This window comes from Podarcis vaucheri (genome assembly GCF_965113315.1).
Source record: "Podarcis vaucheri genome assembly, chromosome: 14".
NCBI classification, from domain to species: domain Eukaryota; kingdom Metazoa; phylum Chordata; class Lepidosauria; order Squamata; family Lacertidae; genus Podarcis; species Podarcis vaucheri.
This window is the reverse complement of record NC_138752.1, coordinates 39,005,941-39,025,391: the sequence shown is the minus strand read 5'-3', so window position 1 is coordinate 39,025,391 and position 19,451 is coordinate 39,005,941. Positions and strand designations below refer to the sequence as shown.

Sequence of the window (19,451 nt, the reverse complement as noted above, 5' to 3'; positions counted from 1 at the left end):
CTCCCCAGGGAAGTTCGCCTGGCGCCTTCATTACACACCTTTAGGTGCCAGGCAAAAACGTTCCTTTTTAACCAGGCTTTTGGTTGATCCGATTTAAAATGTGTTTTTTTTTGGGGGGGCTATTGGGTTGTTGTTTTATTTTTATTAGGTCTTTTGTGGTTTCATATCTTGATTTTATTCTGTGAACTGCTCTGAGACCTCCAGGTATAGGGCAGTATATAAATTCAATAAATAATAATAGAAATTTCTTCCTTAGCCACTCTGCGCTAGCTTGTCCTTTACTCATAGCTGCTCTGCACAATGAGGATATATATGTAAAAGAACTCACCAATCCGGAAGTCAATGTACCCTTCCCCACCACTGAGCACCAGGACGTTCTTCAGCTTCTGGCCCTCAGTCTCGATGGTGGCCGTGCTGGGGTTCTCGGAGGGGCTGTCTAGCACACTCCCGTTCAGGGTTGCCAGAACGTTACCTGAAAGAATCCAGAGCTTGTTCTGAGCAGCTGAGATATACTACTGAGCTTTGGGCAACCAAAATGACGGAGGATAAGGCTATCAACACTACTATCATCCTGATGGGTCTTACATCCAATGTCACTGGCAGAATGGCCCCAAAAGTTACTGGGAATCACCCATGGCGAGAATGCTGTTTGCACCCAAGTCCTTTTGGGTTTCTCACTGGGGCATGTGGTTGACCCCAGTGAGAAAAGGATGCTGGGCCAGATAGCTATGCCCTGGACTTGAGATCCAGCAGGGCGATTCTTAAGATGTTCTTGAACATCATAGGAAAGGCCATTGCAATGGAAAGAGCCTCAGAATTCTGCATAAGCCTTCAGGTTTCACGATAAGCTCTCAGCATAACGATGCACTGACAGAATTGCATTCATGGAGTACTTTAGATGTTCTGCTTACCAGGCACAGAGACAAAGAATTTGACCGCGTCACGGTGACCATGGAAGCAGAGCTGGGCTTGAGCCATGGAGCAGTAAGGGATAAAACTGCTGGCAGACTTGTCATTGCTGTCGTCGCTGCCGTACACGTGGATGATCCCGCCAGGCCGGTTCCCTTCTCCAGATGTTGGGGATGTCTTATTGGCTGAAGGCAACACACACACACAAATTAAAAGCAAGCAATAAGGAGGGGGAAACGTAAGGGCTGACTGCACTACGCATGGCTAAACTGGTTTAATTATCCTACAAAGCATTAGCGCCATGAATTCCTTCTCCTGTCCAATTGTCAGGAGGGGAAAGTCCAGTAACATCTGGCTTGACAATCTGGTCTGTTCCTAGCAACTTTTAAAATGTCGCCTACCCTTGAAAAAATAACATCTCATTTTAAGATTTCGGATCGTATCTCAAGCTAGTACATTTTAGATCTTACGGTGTTCTCCTGGAGAATAAACATCTCCCCAGACTGGGGGTAATTAGTATAACAAGATTTACTTAGAGCCATATCCTGAGATGGAGCCTGCTGAGCACTGTGTGTTGATAAATATGTTTCAGTTTCTCTCCTCTCTTGTATCTTGGATTAAGTTTTTCTAAAAGGATCAGACTTGGATATCCCTGATATTTTATATCACCGATGTATCACAACCCATTCTAATGTATTTTGTATGTTATGATATTCTACTTATATGGCTGTTGGTTTTATTTTCTTCGGTTCTATCAGGACTAGGACCACATAATAAAGAATCCGTCTCTTCTCTCCCCAGAGAACCCTGGGAAGTATAGCTCCATGAGTTGAGACAAAGATTTCCAAAAGCTTATTTAACACCTATAAAGAGAAATGTGGCTGGTCTGGAAGTGGTTTCACTGCTTTCATTTTTTAAAAAAATCTCCCTTTTGAACTGTCAGATGGTGGGGGAGGGGCAGAGGTGGAGCAGCGCAAATGCTGTGTACCCAGGGGCTGGGCTAGTCGCCTGCGGGGGCGGGGCTAGCGTCCCAGGAGGGTGGGGTGGCGATGTCACCCCCACTTAGGGATGACACCCGGGGCGGCCCGCACCCACTGCACCCCCCTTCCTCTGCCAGTGGGGAGGAGAGCTATTCTGCAGGAGGTTTGTTGAACTGACCCAGAGTTACATGCTTAAATTGGCTGGTTGTATTTTTTGAAGAAAAGCAACTGCAGTCTGGAAAGCACCTTGATGAGTTTCCTGCTGAAATTCTACCCTCCTCACCCCAGCTTTCTGCTAGCCTAAGGCACAGTTCACTGCAAAAAGTACCTTTGTGGGCAAATCACATCCAGGAAGGGAGTGATTATAATCAGGAAACTGACACCCAATCTGGATTAGGAATATTTTCCAGATTGGGGGCCCCATGTCAGCTTCAGCTTTGTTTTCAAAATAAAAGTGGCTGGGTTAAGGATGCACTTTCAAATATTTCAAATCATTTGACATGTTTGGAATGGGGGAAACCCAGAAGCACTCAGCACTGTTTTGCCAGTGGCAGGGCTGTCACTGTCCTCACATGCAATTTCCACTCTGTCTTCTGAAGTGGTACAAGTGCTACTTGTGGGGTTTTGTTGTTGTTGTTCTGTTTAAATGTATAGCTATGTTAAGAATTCCTAGGCATATGACCACATTTCTGCTTCATCACCTTCTTTCATCACGAGATAGAAACAGAAAGGAAAGGGTCTGAAACTTTAACATGCAAGGGGCGGTCTTCAGAAGTGATGATCTGCTCAACGTTCCTAACACGGATTCACAAGAACTTTTCCGCTCCTACATTTTTTTGGCAATTTCAAATGAAAATGAGAGATGAATGAATGAATGGATGAATAGGCAGAGGAAGAAAAGTGAGCGGATGGATTAAAGGATGGAGAAGTCAGTGGGTTAGATATAGGATGGCATCTGGAATCTAGACGGAAAGAGGTCTTGGACTTACCCCTGAGCCCAAGGAGCTGACCTCGGTGGAGGACTACAGCTAGGAGGAGGAAGCAAGGGAGAGAAGGAAGGGGAAAATAGGAACAGAGGCCACAAGTTGGGGAAGAGAAGAAAACAGCAATTACTGGAAGCAGCAGCAAAAGGAGCACATTGACATTTAGTTCCTTTACAAAAATATGTTTCTTTTAACAAGAGGCACAGCATTACAACCAAATAATAATAAGAAAATATTAAGAGACTTGATACTAAATGCTGTCTCAGCAACAGGTGCTTAGAAGTCAGAGAATTATCCACCCAGAGTACTGCTTTGCATCTCCATTTTGCACCACTAGGTGTTGCCTCTGAGGTGGGAAGCCACATGCAGGGACTGGGACCCATCCCTTGTTCTCCATGGATCCTCTGATGAACACATGCCCCCTAGAGGACAGGAGGGCACATTCCAGTGGACTCGCCAAATGATAGAAGACCAGAAAACTGGCATTAGGCCCCAAAGCCATCATGATTTAGGAACAGAGGATGCTGCCTTCAACCAGTTCAGGCTACTTGTATGTCTAGTCCAGGACTGTCTACTGTGATTGGGAACAGCTCTTTTGGAGTTTATTGCCTTGCCCCAAATTCCATCAAGCAATATCATAACTCTTTCCCACTACATGTCCACTTCATCTCTGGTCTGAGAAAAAACCCAACGCATCTCTTTTGCAGATCTCGGAGAGTTTGTGTCCCATAGTTTGGGAACCTTTGTGCTCAGAGCTGTCTCTAGATCTCTAAACCTATGACCAACCACATTATTTGCACCACCTCACACAGCTGCCACACCACACTGGTGTTTCATGGCTAAATTACTTTGCAGAGGACTCCATTCTGAAAACATTGTGAGCTGCAGCTTGTCACAAAAAAGACATATTGGAAAAATACAAAGGCCTCGGGAAGTCAGGTACAGAAAAATAGAAAATCTACATTGCATTATGCATGTGACATTGCAGATGTTTGTATTCAAATACCTTACAGAGAGAAAAGCAGTTGTGCGTTAAGACACAGGGGAGGTGGAATTAAGCACACTCCCACACTAGCCCTCCTTTCAAAATCATGCATTCCAAATCTGGGGTTGTATCCATCTAGCATTCACCCAGAGTAGATCCATTAGGTGGTCTTCAACTAGGTTTTTCTCAGGGTAGACCCAATGAAATGAATGAATGTGACTAAGTTAGGTCCAGTAATGCTAATGGGTCTTCTCGGAGTAGGACTAATACTGGATGTGACACTTACTTTTCGTTTAAAAAAAAAGAATAACCAATGGGCCTTGTTTAGATGCATTTGCTTGTAAGATTAACGTTTGCCTCTGTGATAAGCACAATCTGCAATGGATATTCGTTGTGCAAACTTCACTGCAACGAGTTAAGAGCTGGATGAATGCAAGCTTTAAAAACAAAGTCTGCTGGATTTGGGTCAGCTTGTGTGAAGGGCTGGAATCCACACACAGAAAATCCTCTTGCTAGGAGGGGGAAGCGGTTTGAGAAAATCACATACAGAGGAAAAACGCATACAGCAGAAGAAATGAAAATGGACTTACTCTCCGTCAAAGGGATGGAAATGACAACCCCGTTGCCTGTCCCTACCCACAGACGGTTGCCAGCAATGAGTAACGCTGTAATCCGCACAAATGAGAAACCCAGCTTTCCGGTGCCTGGATGAGAGGCACAAACAGAGTTAGTTAGGGTAGTGTAGGTCACTGAAAAAGCCACGATCATATTCATTCATTCATTCATACAGCACTAGTCCCCACCCCTGCTCCCAAGGGCTGTCTCTCGTGCTGTTTCATTTACCTAACATTTTGCTGACATAGGGCTCAATGTCTACATCCTGGAGATGCTGATGGGTGTGAGCATGGTACAGCCTCAGCGTAGAATCCAGGCGGATGGAAACCCAAACACCGTCCCCAATCCAAGCCAGCTGTCGGATCTGGCTCTCCCGGCGAGGGTGAGCATCAAAGGACTTCTGGAAAGGGCATGGAGAAAAGGAAAATATTCTCAGGGTTTCCACAATGGTTGGAAATGGTCTTACTTAATCGCCAGAGTCGTCGTTCAGGAAATGATGTTCAGGAAATAGCACCTCTTCTCAGGCTGAGGGTCCGGTGCCCTGACCCCGAAACTCAGTTGGATCTGGTTGTTTACTATCTCTCCTCCTAACCCCCCTCACAGGATTGTTTTATCCTCACAGGACAAAATAGGAGGGGAACCATGCTTGCTTCCTTCAACTGGGGAGGGAAGCCTGTGAAGGTCAGAGAAGGTGTCTCCAGGTGTAAAGCGGCTACCACATTGGCAAATCCCGACTACCCAATTCCGTTGGATGCCTCCTTCACCCCAAATGAGAGATCTTAGCAATAAAAGATGGTGCCCTTAAATTGCAGTTTCCCCAGTAAAAAATCTTGACCTTTTTGATTAAAACAGGCTCACATGAATTAGCCACCCCAAAGCCTTCATTGATGAATGAGCCAGTAAACACTTTCAATCCCAACAGTACTTTTAGTTAGAAAGCATTCCTAGATTCTCTGCCATGTTCCTTCGTTCAGAGACACCCTTGCCATACCTCTATCTGCATCGTTTTGGGCTGGATGACGTGGATTTTGTTCTTGTAGCCGCACCACACTCGGTCATACACCACAGCCATGCAGCGAATAGAATGGTGTGTGTGACCCAGGTCCATGAGATGGTAATTGCTGAGGTCCCACTGACCGTCTAGAGATAAACGCACAGGAAAGAAGGAAGAAGATGGGTAGAGAGGACTGGTTTGATTCTCAGTGGTCTTGATGTATCAGGTGTTTCTGGGATCTGCCCTGTGTGGTGAGCCACTGAACTGCAGGAGGCAGCTTCTCAGGGAAGTACTTTCAGACCCTGGACAGACTCCGCCCACCACTGGCCATTGGATGCTCTTGGACAGGAAGGAGTATAAGAGGGCTTCCTGTTTCAGTTCAAGTCTTGCTTGAGTAACAAGGGTCAGAGGAGGAAAAATAACCAAAGCAGGGGTGCTCTTGCTCTCCTCCACCCATGTGGGCTGGATCGGGGAGAAGCAAATCTAGAATGGTTTCATATTTGTACATTGGAAAGCTGGGATTTCCCAAGCTTCTGCGGCATGTACTAAAGTCTCTTTTGATTGCCAGGTTCTGTTAGTTAGGATATGCAGATAAGTCAGGGTCAAACTATATGTGAGGTTTTGAAACAGAGGTTGGCTGGCCATCTGTTAGGGATTCTTTAGCTGTGATTCCTGCATTCTTCTGACTCTGCAATTCTCTTGATTCTATGGAAGCTTGCTCTGGATAGGTAGCTGGATCAGAACTGTGGTATGCAGAAGGAAGGGCTTTAACACTTTGACCCTGTGTGGTTCCAACTGAAATCCTATCCCCCACCCCTAAAATACCTCTACTCCTCTAACTAGGAGGAAAGCTTCCATGGAAGGAAAACTTGTCCCTTTGAATCCCACCAGTCCTGATTTCCCAAATCTGACTGCAAGGCCTTTCCCCAGCTTTACAGCAAAACTGCATCATTCCCCACAATGTTGGACCTACCTTCTCCTCGATGGAATATGGCTAGGGTTCCATCAGCCAGGGCCACTAGAACACGTCCTTTCACATGCCTGAATGTACATGGGATGGGGGGAAGGATTAGTTTCAAAGCAAGGCACGTAATAACACTGTGCAGGAACATGAACAACAACTGTGAGTTAAGTAATATTGTATGATCGCACCATGCAAGCACAGGAAACAGGCAATGAACTTGGTGATCTAAGCTCTCAATTTAAAACAAGAAAGAAAATTTTCGAGCCCCTTAGGGTCGTTGGCAAGGCCTTCTGAACTGTCAAAAGATTGTGCTGTTTGCAGGTTGGGGGCTGAGCAGGATTTCTGCTGGTTCTGGTTTCTTCAGGGAGATGGGTGGTATGACTCCTCAGCCCTTGGTTTACATAATTTAAATATTTTGGGAATCTTGGTGAAGAATGAAGTTCAATGGTACAATTCCTGCATTGAAGGTTGGACTAGATGACCCTTAGAGTGCCTCCGAACTCTAAAATTCTATGATGTCTAATGCAAATATGGAATATGGAACATGGGAAATTGCTTTCTACCAGGGTCAGATGATTTGCCTATTTAGCCTAGTAGCGTCCCCTCTCACTGGCAGGGTCTCGGGAAGAGATATTTCACATCAACTGATTCCCTTTTAACAGGAAGGAACTGAGCCAGAGATCTTCTGCATAAGAACCATGCACTCTACAACTGAGCTGCGGTCCTTTCCGCTTTATATAGAAAGCTGCTTTCCTATATCGTCTGTCCAGCTGAGTGCTGCTATGAGCTCTGAACTAGTGATGGCTCTCCAAGGTGTTAGGTAGAGGGATTTTCCCATAACCCACCACCACCAGGCACTTTTTAAAGCAGGAGATGCCAAGGACTGAGTCTGGACCTTCTCCATGTGACCCAGGTGCTCTTCTACAGAGATACAGTCCCTCTCCTGACCAGACAAGCAAGTTTTCTAAAAGATGTGAATATCCATAGTTAGTTATGTATCAATTCATAGACACCAAGTTCAGCATCTCTACTTACACCAGGCTCAGCACTGAATCCTTCAGCTTGATTGAGTGTAGACATTTCTTCCAGTTTGAGACTGCTGAGTGCACATACAACCTGGGGGAAAGGTAGCTTAGTTAGGCAGTACGGTCCCCGAGCCCCACACCAATTTGGGCTATAAAGTAGGGTGCAGGAAGCTGCCTTACACTGTGTCAGACTCATTGGTCCATCTAGCCCAGTGTTGTCTACACTGACTGGCAGCAGCTATCCACAATTTCAGACGGGATTTCCCCAGTCCTACCTAGAGATGCCAGGAATGGAGCCTAACTGAGCAGCCCATCAGCCGACCAGTCGTCTTCTACCAAGCCCTGTGAAACCTCTGCTTCAAAGCTTGCCTCTCCGTTCTGGGCGGTGTGCTCACTGCTTGGACCGTGCAATGTCACGCTTCCTCTATCTGACCTCCCAGCCTGCCTTGAATTAGCCTTCCTGCCCACCTTCTCTGGTTGTGCTTTTGGAAGTCAGCCTCCACTTGCCTGGGACTAAACTGCTCATATCTGGGGCCCCTGGACTGACAGCCAGCTTTGCACCCCAGGACCCCAAGATCCGATTGTTTGCAGAATGGCCTCTCGGCCCTATGCTGGACCCTGACAGTAAGTCACATTACCGGCAGATTCCCCTGCAAGTTCTAATATGGTGTTGGCCGGGACACCTAATTTATTCCAGATGTTGTTGGACTGAGACTCCCATCAACACCCCCATGCTGGCTAGCTCTGATGGGAGTTGGAATATATCAGCATCTAGACTGACACAGGTCCCCCAACTCTGCTAAGAAGTGTTTTCATCTGGGGGGGGCGTTTGCTTTTGCTCTGAACCCAATTATTCCATCATTCTGCCTTGCACTATGCTGTTTTCAATGCTTCTTGCCTGGAGACTAGAGACCGACGTTATCAATGGTTCGCCAAGCCACCACTGTGGGCTAGAGAGACATACCAGCCATTCTGTGCTCCCAGCCACATGGTAGGGGCAGCGCTTGTGGTAGTGCCAGCCGCGTTTCCATTTGCTTCTTGCTCCTGGGCTGCTGTGCTCGACTCCATCTTTGGCTGCCCGTTTTCACTGTGGAGGGGGTGGGGGAAAAACACACTACAGGTTGGGGCTAGGCAATAAACTGAAAAAATATTACTTTTGCTTTGCTACAGGCAAGTTTGTTAACCGATTCTTAACACGGTTCTGCCTTAAATGTTTGCACTCCGTTTTGTGTCATTTTCATTCGGTTTGTTAGCTGCCTCGGAGGCTATGTCGAAAATGGTTTTAAAAACTGTTGGAATCCAATGGAGAGAGAGCATCTCTGGAGGTGAAGTCAGACCGCTGGAGAATCACAGCTGCTGCTGTAGCTGCAGAGACTAATATCTTGCAACTACTGCCTCCCGTGTTGTTTTTGCTGCATTAGCAGCACTGACGTGATTTCTCCAGGCCCCTCTCTTGGACTGTCAATAAAACTGACAGGGGTGTAAGAAAAGCCCTGTTGGAACAGGCCCAAGGCCCACCTTGTCCCAGGATCCTATTATCATAATGGGCTTATGGGAAGGCTGCAAGCAGGACCTGGGAACAACAACATGTCCCCCTCCTGCAGCTCCCAGCAGCTGGTCTTAAGAGGTACCCTGCCTCAGACACTAGAGGTAGAACATAGCCTTTGTGACTAATAGGCATTGATAGCCTTATCCCACATGAATACATCTAATTCGTTCTTAAAGCCACCCAGGTTGGTGGCCATCACTATGTATTGGGAGGAGTGAATTCTTTAATTAAATACTTTCTTTTGTCTGTCCTAAATTAATAAGCCTCCTCATTCAAGACAAGGAAGAGCAGTCTTTAAGGAGCATTCCCCCTACCTGTTTTGCCTCACAGGCACTTGAACTGGGGTTGGGTCTGTAAACACATGTTCCGTAAGGGGGCCCGGGCGGACTTGGGCTGGCTCCATTTCGTGTACCCCATTCTCTGGCACCTCTGTAGCTTCTGTCGCTTCCTCGGTGGACTGGGACTGGTTGATCTTGCCGTTGCTCACGGCAGGCACCTCATCTGAAGGCAGGGAAGCAGAAGGAAAAGGCAAGAGATGGGATACTCTAGAGAAGGAAGGTCATGTCCATCAGATGAACAGCCAGCTGCAGTATCAGCTGACTGCTTGTTGGGCTTCCATGGGAAACCCCCCAAAAGACCCTGTATCCATGCCCTTCTCTTCCTTCCCACATATAGCTGCAACCACAGTTGTTTTTATTAAGGACAGGGTGTCACATCACACTTTTATTTCCCCGCTGAATACAACCCAGTAGTCCCTCGGTGGGGCATTGGGTAGGTGTATCCTGAGGCTTCACCCCTCACTATGAAGCCTGCCAGCACCTTCCCTTTACTGGATTTGGCTTGGCTGGAACTAATGTCATACCTTCTCTACTCCATCGTCCCTTTCCTTCCACCACAAATATAAGGACCTCTGATGCCTCGTCATAAACAGCTTTAAAAGTCATGGCTTTCCCCCAAGGAATCCTGGGAGCTGTAGTTTGTTATGGGTGCAGGGAATTGCAGCTCTGTGGGGGAACAACTATCAGCATCCTTGACAAACTACAGGTGCCAGGATTATTTGGGGAAAGCCATGACTTTTAAAGCTGTTTATGATGAGGCATCAGAGCAAAGTTCTTAACCCGAGGTACTATTTCTGGGTTAGCGGAGTCTGTAACCTGAAGCGTCTGTAACCTGAGGTACCACTGTACTTACTCTGTAGTGGCAACATGTTTTAAGATTTCAGTCAAACTCAAGCTTTATACACACACACACACACACACACACACACACACACACACACACACAAACACCTGTCAGCTCCTCCCCTTCTTTTGTCTTTCCCATCATTCTTTTCTCTTTTCCTTCCTCCCTGATGAGCAGGAAATATTCCCATTATTTACACTGGGAAAGACATTTGTGGACATCACGATTTCATTATGTGTTTGGGTCATTTGACTGCTCTGTGTTTGCTCCATATAGCTGAATTTGAAGCCTTTTCATTGAAACCTGTAAAATGGGTGCATTTAAAGAAGAAAGGCAACCCTTCACTGACATACACATATGGTGACCTGAGACATACTCTGTCCCTTATCCAGCACTGGAGTGTCTCCGCGGGACGAGCAGTTGCTGCTGGGCACATTGCACCGGGTCGCACAGCCCACCAGGGTGATGCCCGCCAAGACGCCGTCGGTTTCAGAGGACTCTTCGGGATTTATGTCCCCTTCCAGAAAAATTTCTCCAGGAGGATAGTCAGTGTCACAGGCCGCTGCAAAGAAGGAAAAGGAAAGCCTCCTGCGTCACTGTATACAATGTCTGTGCTCAACAGCCTTATCAGCATGCCAGGCCAAGTTGTGCCAAGTTCCAAGAATGCTCCTTGCTCATGCTAAAATTATACTTCTGCCTACTAAAGATCTTCCTTTCCCATGAAGTATTTTAAGTGAAGGTTTTTAATTTCAGACTGTTATCTGCATTGGACTTAATTTTTTTTTTTATTGTTACATTGCTTCATTATGTTTTAATGTGAAACAATCAGGCAATGAAATGAAATGAAATGAATGAATGAATGTGGATGACTGGTATATTCCAAAGCAATAGTAAAATCATGACTGCTATTTATACATTGACATTCATAAGGGATGGTACAATACATTGGTACATATTGTACCAATTTTGGTACAATACATTTCTCAAAACTGTAAAAAAACCCACATTGTTTCATAAAATGAATCCTATCAGCCCCGTTCCACGGCAACTATTTGTATTTTTAAAAACATACGTGTTCAATGCAAACATGCACCTAATGTCATGTCTAGCTTAGCCTTTACCCTGACAGCTGCAAGTATTGCTAGCATTTGTTTTCTATTATGATTGCTGTTTTAAGGAGGTTTGGCTTTTTGTGGGGGAGAAGAGGTTCTGTGTGCGCGTGTGTATGTGCACATTTGCGCATGGGGGGAATAGGCCAAATTCGTCAGTTCTGTTTTCTTTTATTCTAACTTTTCCAAGCATAAGTTCACATTTCTGCAGTAATTTTTTTTAATGTGCATTTCCTTAAAAAGAGTACTCATGAAAATTAAGCAGCATTTCAGTGCAATTTTCTCCTAATATACATTCTGCATGCACTTTTGACTGATATTCATACTCTTTGCAAAACATGTGCTTTGTATGTTGTTTTCATTAATTTTTATGCGCCCTTTCCTCTAATATACAATTTTTTAAACACATTTTTTCAGGAGAGAACTGCATAACAAAATTCAGAGGAGCTTAAATTTGAAAGGATAGCTATGTTTCTGTTTCTTTTCTTCAGGATAGGCTATGTTTCGATCTGCATACTGTTTCAGAAAGTGTGAATTAGGTAGGTTCACATTAAAACCCTTAACCAGACATAATTTCTCCTCTGCCCGTAGAAGAGAGGTTATATGTTTGTTTACATCTCTCTGTGTGTGGACGAGTGAGTGAGAGCAGGGCTGAGAGAGTCCTGCCCCAGGGCCAATACACAAACCCTGATTCACTACAGTACCACATTTCAAGTGTGCACGACTTATGTTTTTTAAAATACCTGCCTTATGGGTGGAACTGGCAAGATCCCTTTCATATTCTAGGTTGTGATCTCCTTCCCTGCGGGCTTGCCAGCTTTGGAAACAGTACCTGAACTGCTATGAAGAGTCATTCACTTACCTGGAATGCTGGAGATGCAAAGGACGTGAGCATTGCATACGGTGAAATGATCCACCACCGTCCCTGGCTGGTTGGCATCTATGATCACAACTTTGCTTGTAGACAAGGTGCTCGTGAGGATCCACACTCTGCTGGATGTGGCATCCATCTCGTGCAACTCTCTGGCCTGCAGAACAGCAAAAATGCAGAGAGAGAGAGGGAGAGAATGTGGTGGGTGGGAAGGCTTCCGGTTCCGGTCTGCCTTAATGGAGGCAGCTCCCATGACAGCGGGAGATCGTTGGCAAAGGAAAAACAAGGATGATTGAGGGTAATTATCCTTGCAAGTTCACCCCAGGGGCGGGGAACAGGTTTCACTCACAGTTCGTCTCAGTACCTGGCTCTCACTCCAGCATGGAATGCAGGAGGCAGGGAGGCGCTGAGTGCAAAAGCATATTCACAATGAATCTCTAGGGTATGAGTGGGGAACCTTTTCTCAGCTCAAGGGCTGCATTCCTTTTCTGGGCAACCTTCAGAGGGCCAGGGGTAAAACTAGGAGGAGCACTGGATATAAGCGTTAGCTTTGTACAGTACAGCTGTTTCTCCATCCAGGCAAGCAAAAGGCAGTATTGGTGCTCAAGGGCAAAAACACTCGAGGAATGCGAAGCAGCATGAGTAGCAGGGGTAGCTGGTGTGAGAAAGAAGCTTGGAGGGCCACACTGAGCCCCAGTTCCTGAGATTTCCCATACCTGTTGGGCTTCTACATGATCACAGGGTCTCACAGATGTTTAAGACTGCCAGTGTCTCTGGGCGAGATGATTTACAATCGCCTCCCTCTGTGTTATTTTTAGGACTGTGCTATTCATGTTATTAGCAATTCTATGGATTCAAAACACCTAAATAACTGCTGAGGGATCCCCACCATAAAAAGGGATTGCTGGGATTTAACCCTTTGTCCCCACTGTGCCCCTGATCAGAATAGCTCCCCTGCCCCATGGCTGGTATTTGCATCTTGTTCAAAATGTACAGTACCCCTCTCTCATCTAAGTGCAGCCCAGGTACCAGCCACTAAATCCAGTATTTATATCAGTGTTTCCCAACCAGTGTTCCGCGGCACACTTCTGTGCCGTGAGACATTGGCTGGTGTGCCGTGGGAGGGAGGCGGGCGAGTCGGGCGGTGAGAGGCGGCGGCGGCGAGGATCCGCGTCGAGCCGGGGGCGGCTCCGCGGTGGTGGTGCCGAGCGGCGGGGCAGCGCGTGCAAAAGGGAGGAGTGCGAGACAGCGGAGGAGGAGGAGGCCGGCATGTCCGGGCAGCAGCAGCAACAACAGCAGCAGCAACTCCCGGCGACGGCTCCTCAAGCCCCGCCGCCGCCCCCTCCTCCGCCCGCTATCACCGCCACCACCACAACAGCCGCCGCCGCCTCAGTTGCCACCGTCCCTCAGTCCCTCGCTCTGCTGCCTCCTCCCACCCCCAAAGCTTGGAGGTTCCCCGGCAAGGGGGAGGGAAAAAAACTTTCACTTTCGTGCGTCCCTCCCGGCGTGACGCTGCGCGCTGACGTCACGGGGCGGGGCTTTAATGGTGGTGTGCCGCAAGATTTTTTTTCAGTAAACAGGTGTGCCGTTGCCCAAAAAAGTTTGGGAAACACTGATTTATATCTCCTGTAGAACCACAAATGCTTCATTAAAAAATACATGGTGAATGCCAAATTGATGTTAGAGTGCATGATTGTTGCTTTGCTGTGTATCCAGCTTATAAAAAATAGCTGAGGAAGTCACACTTAAATGTGTAAGAAGGAAAATGGGAGAAATGGACAGCTCTCTTCCCCAACCTTTTTCTTTTCTGGCGATGTGTGGTTACTCTTGGTGCTCTCTCCTTCTGCTTCTCGGTCGCAAGTGAGAGGATCACATCCTGGATCTGGTTTCTGCCCATTTCCAGTATCTGGTTCCACAGGCTTCCAACCTGTCAAGTTGACACCAGCTGCACACCACAACTAAAAAAACAAAGAAAGGAGTCTGAAGAAGAGCAGATTTTTTTGTATGGGGCGGGGTAAAAGGATGTGAGCCACTTGGCATGTCTTGATCATCTTTGCAGTGTCTTCATTCTCAAATATGATCTGCAATAGATCAGAATTCAGCACAAACCCAATGATCCATCCTAAAGAATGCTGTAAGCAAGGGTACAGCTCTAGAGACCTCTGTACCACTGGGCCTCCACAACAAAGGTTGAGGAGTCTTGGGAATGTGAATCAGCATTTCACTAGATTCCCGTGAAAAGGAAACACAAATGTATCTATCCAAACCAGGGATACTATTATCTGTGTAGAAAGCTCCCATCGCAGGCTCCTTGGCTCCATCAGAATCTGGCATGGCTTGGCAACCCCAGATAAATCAGGAACAGGAGGAGGAAAACAGAGAAGGAGAAGATAAAGGGTGGGTGCTGTAAGGCTGGCACCCGAGAATGGAGGGGAGAGCTCCTCCCCTTGGAACTCTAGATGTCAGAGAGGGAGAAGCAGATCTGCGGGCTCTCCTCTGCCCCTGCCAGACTGTAGAGCATCATCAACATCTTTATCAACGACTTGGATGATGGACTCAAGGGCATCCTGATCAAATTTGCAGATGACACCAAACTGGGAGGGGTGGCTAACACTCCAGAGGACAGGATCACACTTCAAAACGACCTTGACAGATTAGAGAACTGGGCCAAAACAAACAAGATGAACTTTAACAGGGAGAAATGTAAAGTATTGCACTTGGGCAAAAAAAATGAGAGGCACAAATACAAGATGGGTGACACCTGGCTTGAGAGCAGTACATGTGAAAAGGATCTAGGAGTCTTGGTTGACCACAAACTTGACATGAGCCAACAGTGTGACGCGGCAGCTAAAAAAGCCAATGCAATTCTGGGCTGCATCAACAGGAGTATAGCATCTAGATCAAGGGAAGTAATAGTGCCACTGTATTCTGCTCTGGTCAGACCTCACCTGGAGTACTGTGTCCAGTTCTGGGCACCACAATTCAAGAAGGACACTGACAAACTGGAACGTGTCCAGAGGAGGGCAACCAAAATGGTCAAAGGTCTGGAAACGATGCCTTATGAGGAACGGCTAAGGGAGCTGGGCATGTTTAGCCTGGAGAAGAGGAGGTTAAGGGGTGATATGATAGCCATGTTCAAATATATAAAAGGATGTCATATAGAGGAGGGAGAAAGGTTGTTTTCTGCTGCTCCAGAGAAGCGGACACGGAGCAATGGATCCAAACTACAAGAAAGAAGATTCCACCTAAACATTAGGAAGAACTTCCTGACAGTAAGAGCTATTCAGCAGTGGAATTTGCTGCCAAGGAGTGTGGTGGAGTCTCCTTCTTTGGAGGTCTTTAAGAAGAGGCTTGACAACCATATGTCAGGAGTGCTCTGATGGTGTTTCCTGCTTGACAGGGGGTTGGACTTGATGGCCCTTGTGGTCTATTCCAACTCTATGATTCTGTGATCAGGGAGGTGGGAGGACTCTGGCCAGCAAGAGGGAGAAGGAGCTGGTGGTGGAGCTGGAGGCAAAGGGGCAGCACACAGACTCGTTACCAGGAAACAAGTGCTGCCTTCACAGGTGGAATCAGACGCATCCGCCCAGATGAAGTGTGCATCATGTGTGCACACAGCAGACTTGTAGGGCAAGAGAGTCCCAAGAGTGAGCTTGCCTTGCCTTGAAAAGCTTGGCAGGAGGGGAGTGTCAACTGTTGGGACATCTTCGTCACTTCTGTTTGACAAGTAGGTTATTCACATGAAGGCATGCCTGAACTTGTGACGCAACGTTCAGCAACGACAGAACTATCTGCTAAAAGGAATGGGAAGCTTTTGCACATATGTGACACTTACCTTCATGGTAGGGTCCTTTTCCACTAGTGGGCGGCAATACACAGGCACTGGGACATTTTTCATCCGGTTGTCCTCTTGGCCACCATTGGGACTCAGCTATTGGGGACAGAAAGGACAGGACATGATTCAACTCTCAACCAAAATGTGATTTCCAGCTGCCAAACTGAGCATAAGAAGAGTACATCAAAGGGCCATTTTGTCCAACAACCTGTTCCTTTCAGTGGCCAACCAGGAGAAATCACACACACACACACGTAACACACATGTGGCAACTATAAAGCTATCTAGTTCATATGCTAATGGACAATTTTGATAGTGCCCACAGGTTAATTGTTGGCATCCATCTGTCTCAAGAGACAATGAAGTGCGCCTCTGGAGGTGAAGTCAAACCACTGAGTTAGCAGCACTGAAGTGACTTCCCTGGGGTGCAAGCCTGGGCAATGTGTATGGCAGTCCTGGATTGCCCAGACGATTGGGTACCCCCTCTCGGCCTCAATGATGTTACAGCATACGCATTTTAATGACTGCATGTTATTCTTGCTGTAAATCAACACCAGGACTTTTATAGTTGTTGTGGAAAACATTTCCACAAATTCAATAAACCAAACTTCACCTCTCTTGCCTCTCGGTGAATGAGGCCTACCTGTTTGTATTTGGCGGGCAGGCTCCAGCCACAGGCCTGCAAGCGACCGTCATCATTCCGCACGTGCTCCCGGACTTGGCGGTACTGTTCGCGCTTCTGTTCGCGACGTGCGGATGACGTACAGTCACTGAGGAGAGACGCAACAGTGTTACTTCTCAATCTATGGTTAGAAATGAGAGGCAGAGGGTCAAGGAAGCATTGCCGTGGCAGTAGAAAGATAGAGATTCACGGAGTGAGAGGAAAAAGAGAGAGAGAGGTTGAAGCTCAGTCAATAATACACACAAAGCAGGGGGGAAAGCTATGGCAGTGAACCAAGGAAATCTCCTACTATATATTTTAGAAAGTATTTTTTTTAATCAGTTCTCTAAGCATTTGGACACCTCTTCAGATTGCATGGCCAATTTTTGCACAATAGATTCTGAAACCAAGACGCTGGGTTTCTTTTTTCTAGGTTTGGATACACTTGGACACCATTTTGAATCAAGAAGGTGGAATGAACCTTTCTGAGCTGCACTGATTTTAATTATTGACTCCCAGACTAAACTGATTGGGGGTGGTCCTTAGAATTCCTGAGCAAAACCGGGTGCTAAAAATCCACTGAGGCATGATGCATCCATCCAAAAAGCATTTGTCAAAACCTTGGTTCTGTGGGAATCAAAGGTAGGCCCTTTTTACTATTAGGGTTGTGATGTGCTATTTACCGTATTTTTCGCCCTATAGGGCGCACCGGCCCATAGGGCGCACTTATTTTTTTGGGGGGGGAAATAAAGGGGGAAATTTTATTTTCCTCTCCCCCCCAGCCCCAAAGACCAAAGTAGCCATGACAGCGAGCGGGATGGATCCCGCTCGCTGTCCTGGCTTCGTTTTTAGCCTCGAGGCTGGGGGTCCGGGAGCGAAGGTGAGGTTGCGCAACCTCCCCATCGCTCTTGGAGCTTACGGGGCTGGGGGCGGGGGAAGCTCGGGCTTCCCCCAACTCGAGCCCCCAGAACGGGTCCGAGAGCAATGGCGCGCAACCTCGCCATCATTCCCGGAGCTTGCCGGGCTGGGGGGATAGCTTCCTGAAGCCTGGAGAGTGAGAGGGGTCGGTGCACACCGACCCCTCTCGCACTCCAGACTTCAGTGAGAGCCTGCATTCGCCCCATAGGACGAACACACATTTCCCCTTCATTTTTGGAGGGAGAAAAGTGCGTCCTATAGGGCGAAAAATACAGTAGTTCTACTAGAGATCCATTGAAACGAATGAACATAACTAACCCAGGGCTATTGTTTTCATGGGTTTACTCTGAGTAAAAATAACATTGGAGGCAATATATAGATATGTCCAATTTATGCATGTCTTCCTCTCTTCTTTGACAAGCATGTTGCGTTTTTCAGGGCAAATATTTGAATAAATAGTAACACGCAAAACATGTTCCCCTCTTTACTTTGATGTGCTTCACTATCTTGTTCATTCTTAAGTTTTCCCTGAAATATTTTTATTACTATAAAGTAACGAAAAGGAGATTTGCAGGTCGCTGGATTCCAAGCAGCCACTGACTATGTCCAGCCTTGTCAAAATCTGGTCAGCACATGCTTTGAAGCTATACTTTCTGGGTTTCCGCCAAGCAACTAGGACAAGCCACAGCAGGAACTTTAGCCAAAGTGGTCGATGAACTCACTCATCCGGGAAGAACTCAAGGGTGCGACTCCCAGCATTGATCTGGCACATAGTGTGGCTACGGCGCTGGCTGAACCCAGCTGCCGTGGGAGATTTGTAATGGATGTTCACTGATGGGTAACTCCTTTTGGCGGGTGGAGGACTGGAGGAGGAGCTGAACAGGCGGCTGAAGCTGGGGAGAAAGAAGGAAGCCAAAGGTGTTAAATCATGAGTTTTGTATTGTTAATCCCAAAGAAGAAGAAAGGAGGTACAGGAGTATGAATTGGGGGCGGGGATTATTTGTTTGCACTTTAATGAGAAACTACCTAATTCACGCTTCTCAGACCCAATACACCTATCAAAACACAGCAACCCTTTGAAATTCACACATCTTGGAATTTTGCAGTGCAGTTCTCCAACCAAACAATGTGTAAAAAAATGCAGAAAAATAGATGTTATCTATTAGTGAAGATAACATACAAAATGCTTAGTCTTAGGAAAAACTGCTTGCAAAAATGTGCATATTAATCAAAACTGTATCCAAAAATATATATTTATTAGGAGAAATGCGCCCTAAAATGCTGGTGAGTATTCAAGAGGATTTTTTTAAAGTGCAAATTGCAGCAAAAACAAGGAGAACTGAATTTAAAATGGGAAAAATGAGAAACAGAAAGAATCCTATATGGAAGTTACTGGAAAGTTGCTAAACATTAGAGAACTTCCTGACATGGGATGAGGCAAGGAGTTGTACTATGTTTAGGTTTTAATGGGAGAGCATCTTGTGCAAGAATAAATTTGGCATTTCATCTGCTGTTTGCATGCATGAGTCTGAAAATGATCAGGTGGGAAAACAGTGGCACTCCTGATGTTGTTGGATGACAATACCCATCAGCCCCAACCAGTGTGGACAATGGTCAGGAATGATAGTTCAGCAATATATAGTGGACCAGAGTTCAAACCTATCTGAAAGCCACATCTTCTGAGCTTGAAGACCCCATCCATCTAACCCCAGGGTTGCTGGAGGATGTGAAGCAGTTCACTGCCACAACTGCTCTTCTTTAATATTTTATTTATTCCCTTTGATTGAGAGGGGTCTTGGCAAAGTACCATCTTGGCAGCCTCTTCTTTACCTGGCATGATCAGCTAGCACCTTGGAAGCCATCTTTTTAAA

The 19,451-nt window shown here is 46.5% G+C and overlaps 1 protein-coding gene across 13 annotated transcripts in view; it reads right to left on the bottom strand.

The window, feature by feature from the left end:
• MAPK8IP3 (mitogen-activated protein kinase 8 interacting protein 3) overlaps positions 1-19,451 on the bottom strand; it is a 69,686-nt gene that overhangs the window by 6,324 nt on the left and 43,911 nt on the right. For 11 of the 13 annotated variants that reach the window (XR_014213767.1, XM_082200035.1, XM_082200037.1 and 8 more), the window contains 16 exons: positions 18,303-18,473; positions 16,645-16,804; positions 16,002-16,097; positions 13,963-14,124; positions 12,158-12,323; positions 10,563-10,748; positions 9,319-9,505; positions 8,420-8,542; positions 7,466-7,546; positions 6,440-6,507; positions 5,464-5,612; positions 4,701-4,872; positions 4,448-4,561; positions 2,879-2,917; positions 912-1,094; positions 329-472 (listed from right to left, as the gene is read on the bottom strand). Coding sequence is in view for 12 of the 13 variants with exons in the window: in XM_082200035.1 (XP_082056161.1) it covers positions 329-472; positions 912-1,094; positions 2,879-2,917; positions 4,448-4,561; positions 4,701-4,872; positions 5,464-5,612; positions 6,440-6,507; positions 7,466-7,546; positions 8,420-8,542; positions 9,319-9,505; positions 10,563-10,748; positions 12,158-12,323; positions 13,963-14,124; positions 16,002-16,097; positions 16,645-16,804; positions 18,303-18,473 (2,201 nt within the window). In the remaining variant the exon portion in view is untranslated. The remainder of the gene's footprint in view (positions 1-328; positions 473-911; positions 1,095-2,878; positions 2,918-4,447; positions 4,562-4,700; positions 4,873-5,463; positions 5,613-6,439; positions 6,508-7,465; positions 7,547-8,419; positions 8,543-9,318; positions 9,506-10,562; positions 10,749-12,157; positions 12,324-13,962; positions 14,125-16,001; positions 16,098-16,644; positions 16,805-18,302; positions 18,474-19,451) is intronic. The other 2 variants (XM_082200039.1, XM_082200030.1) reach the window with 1 other exon arrangement.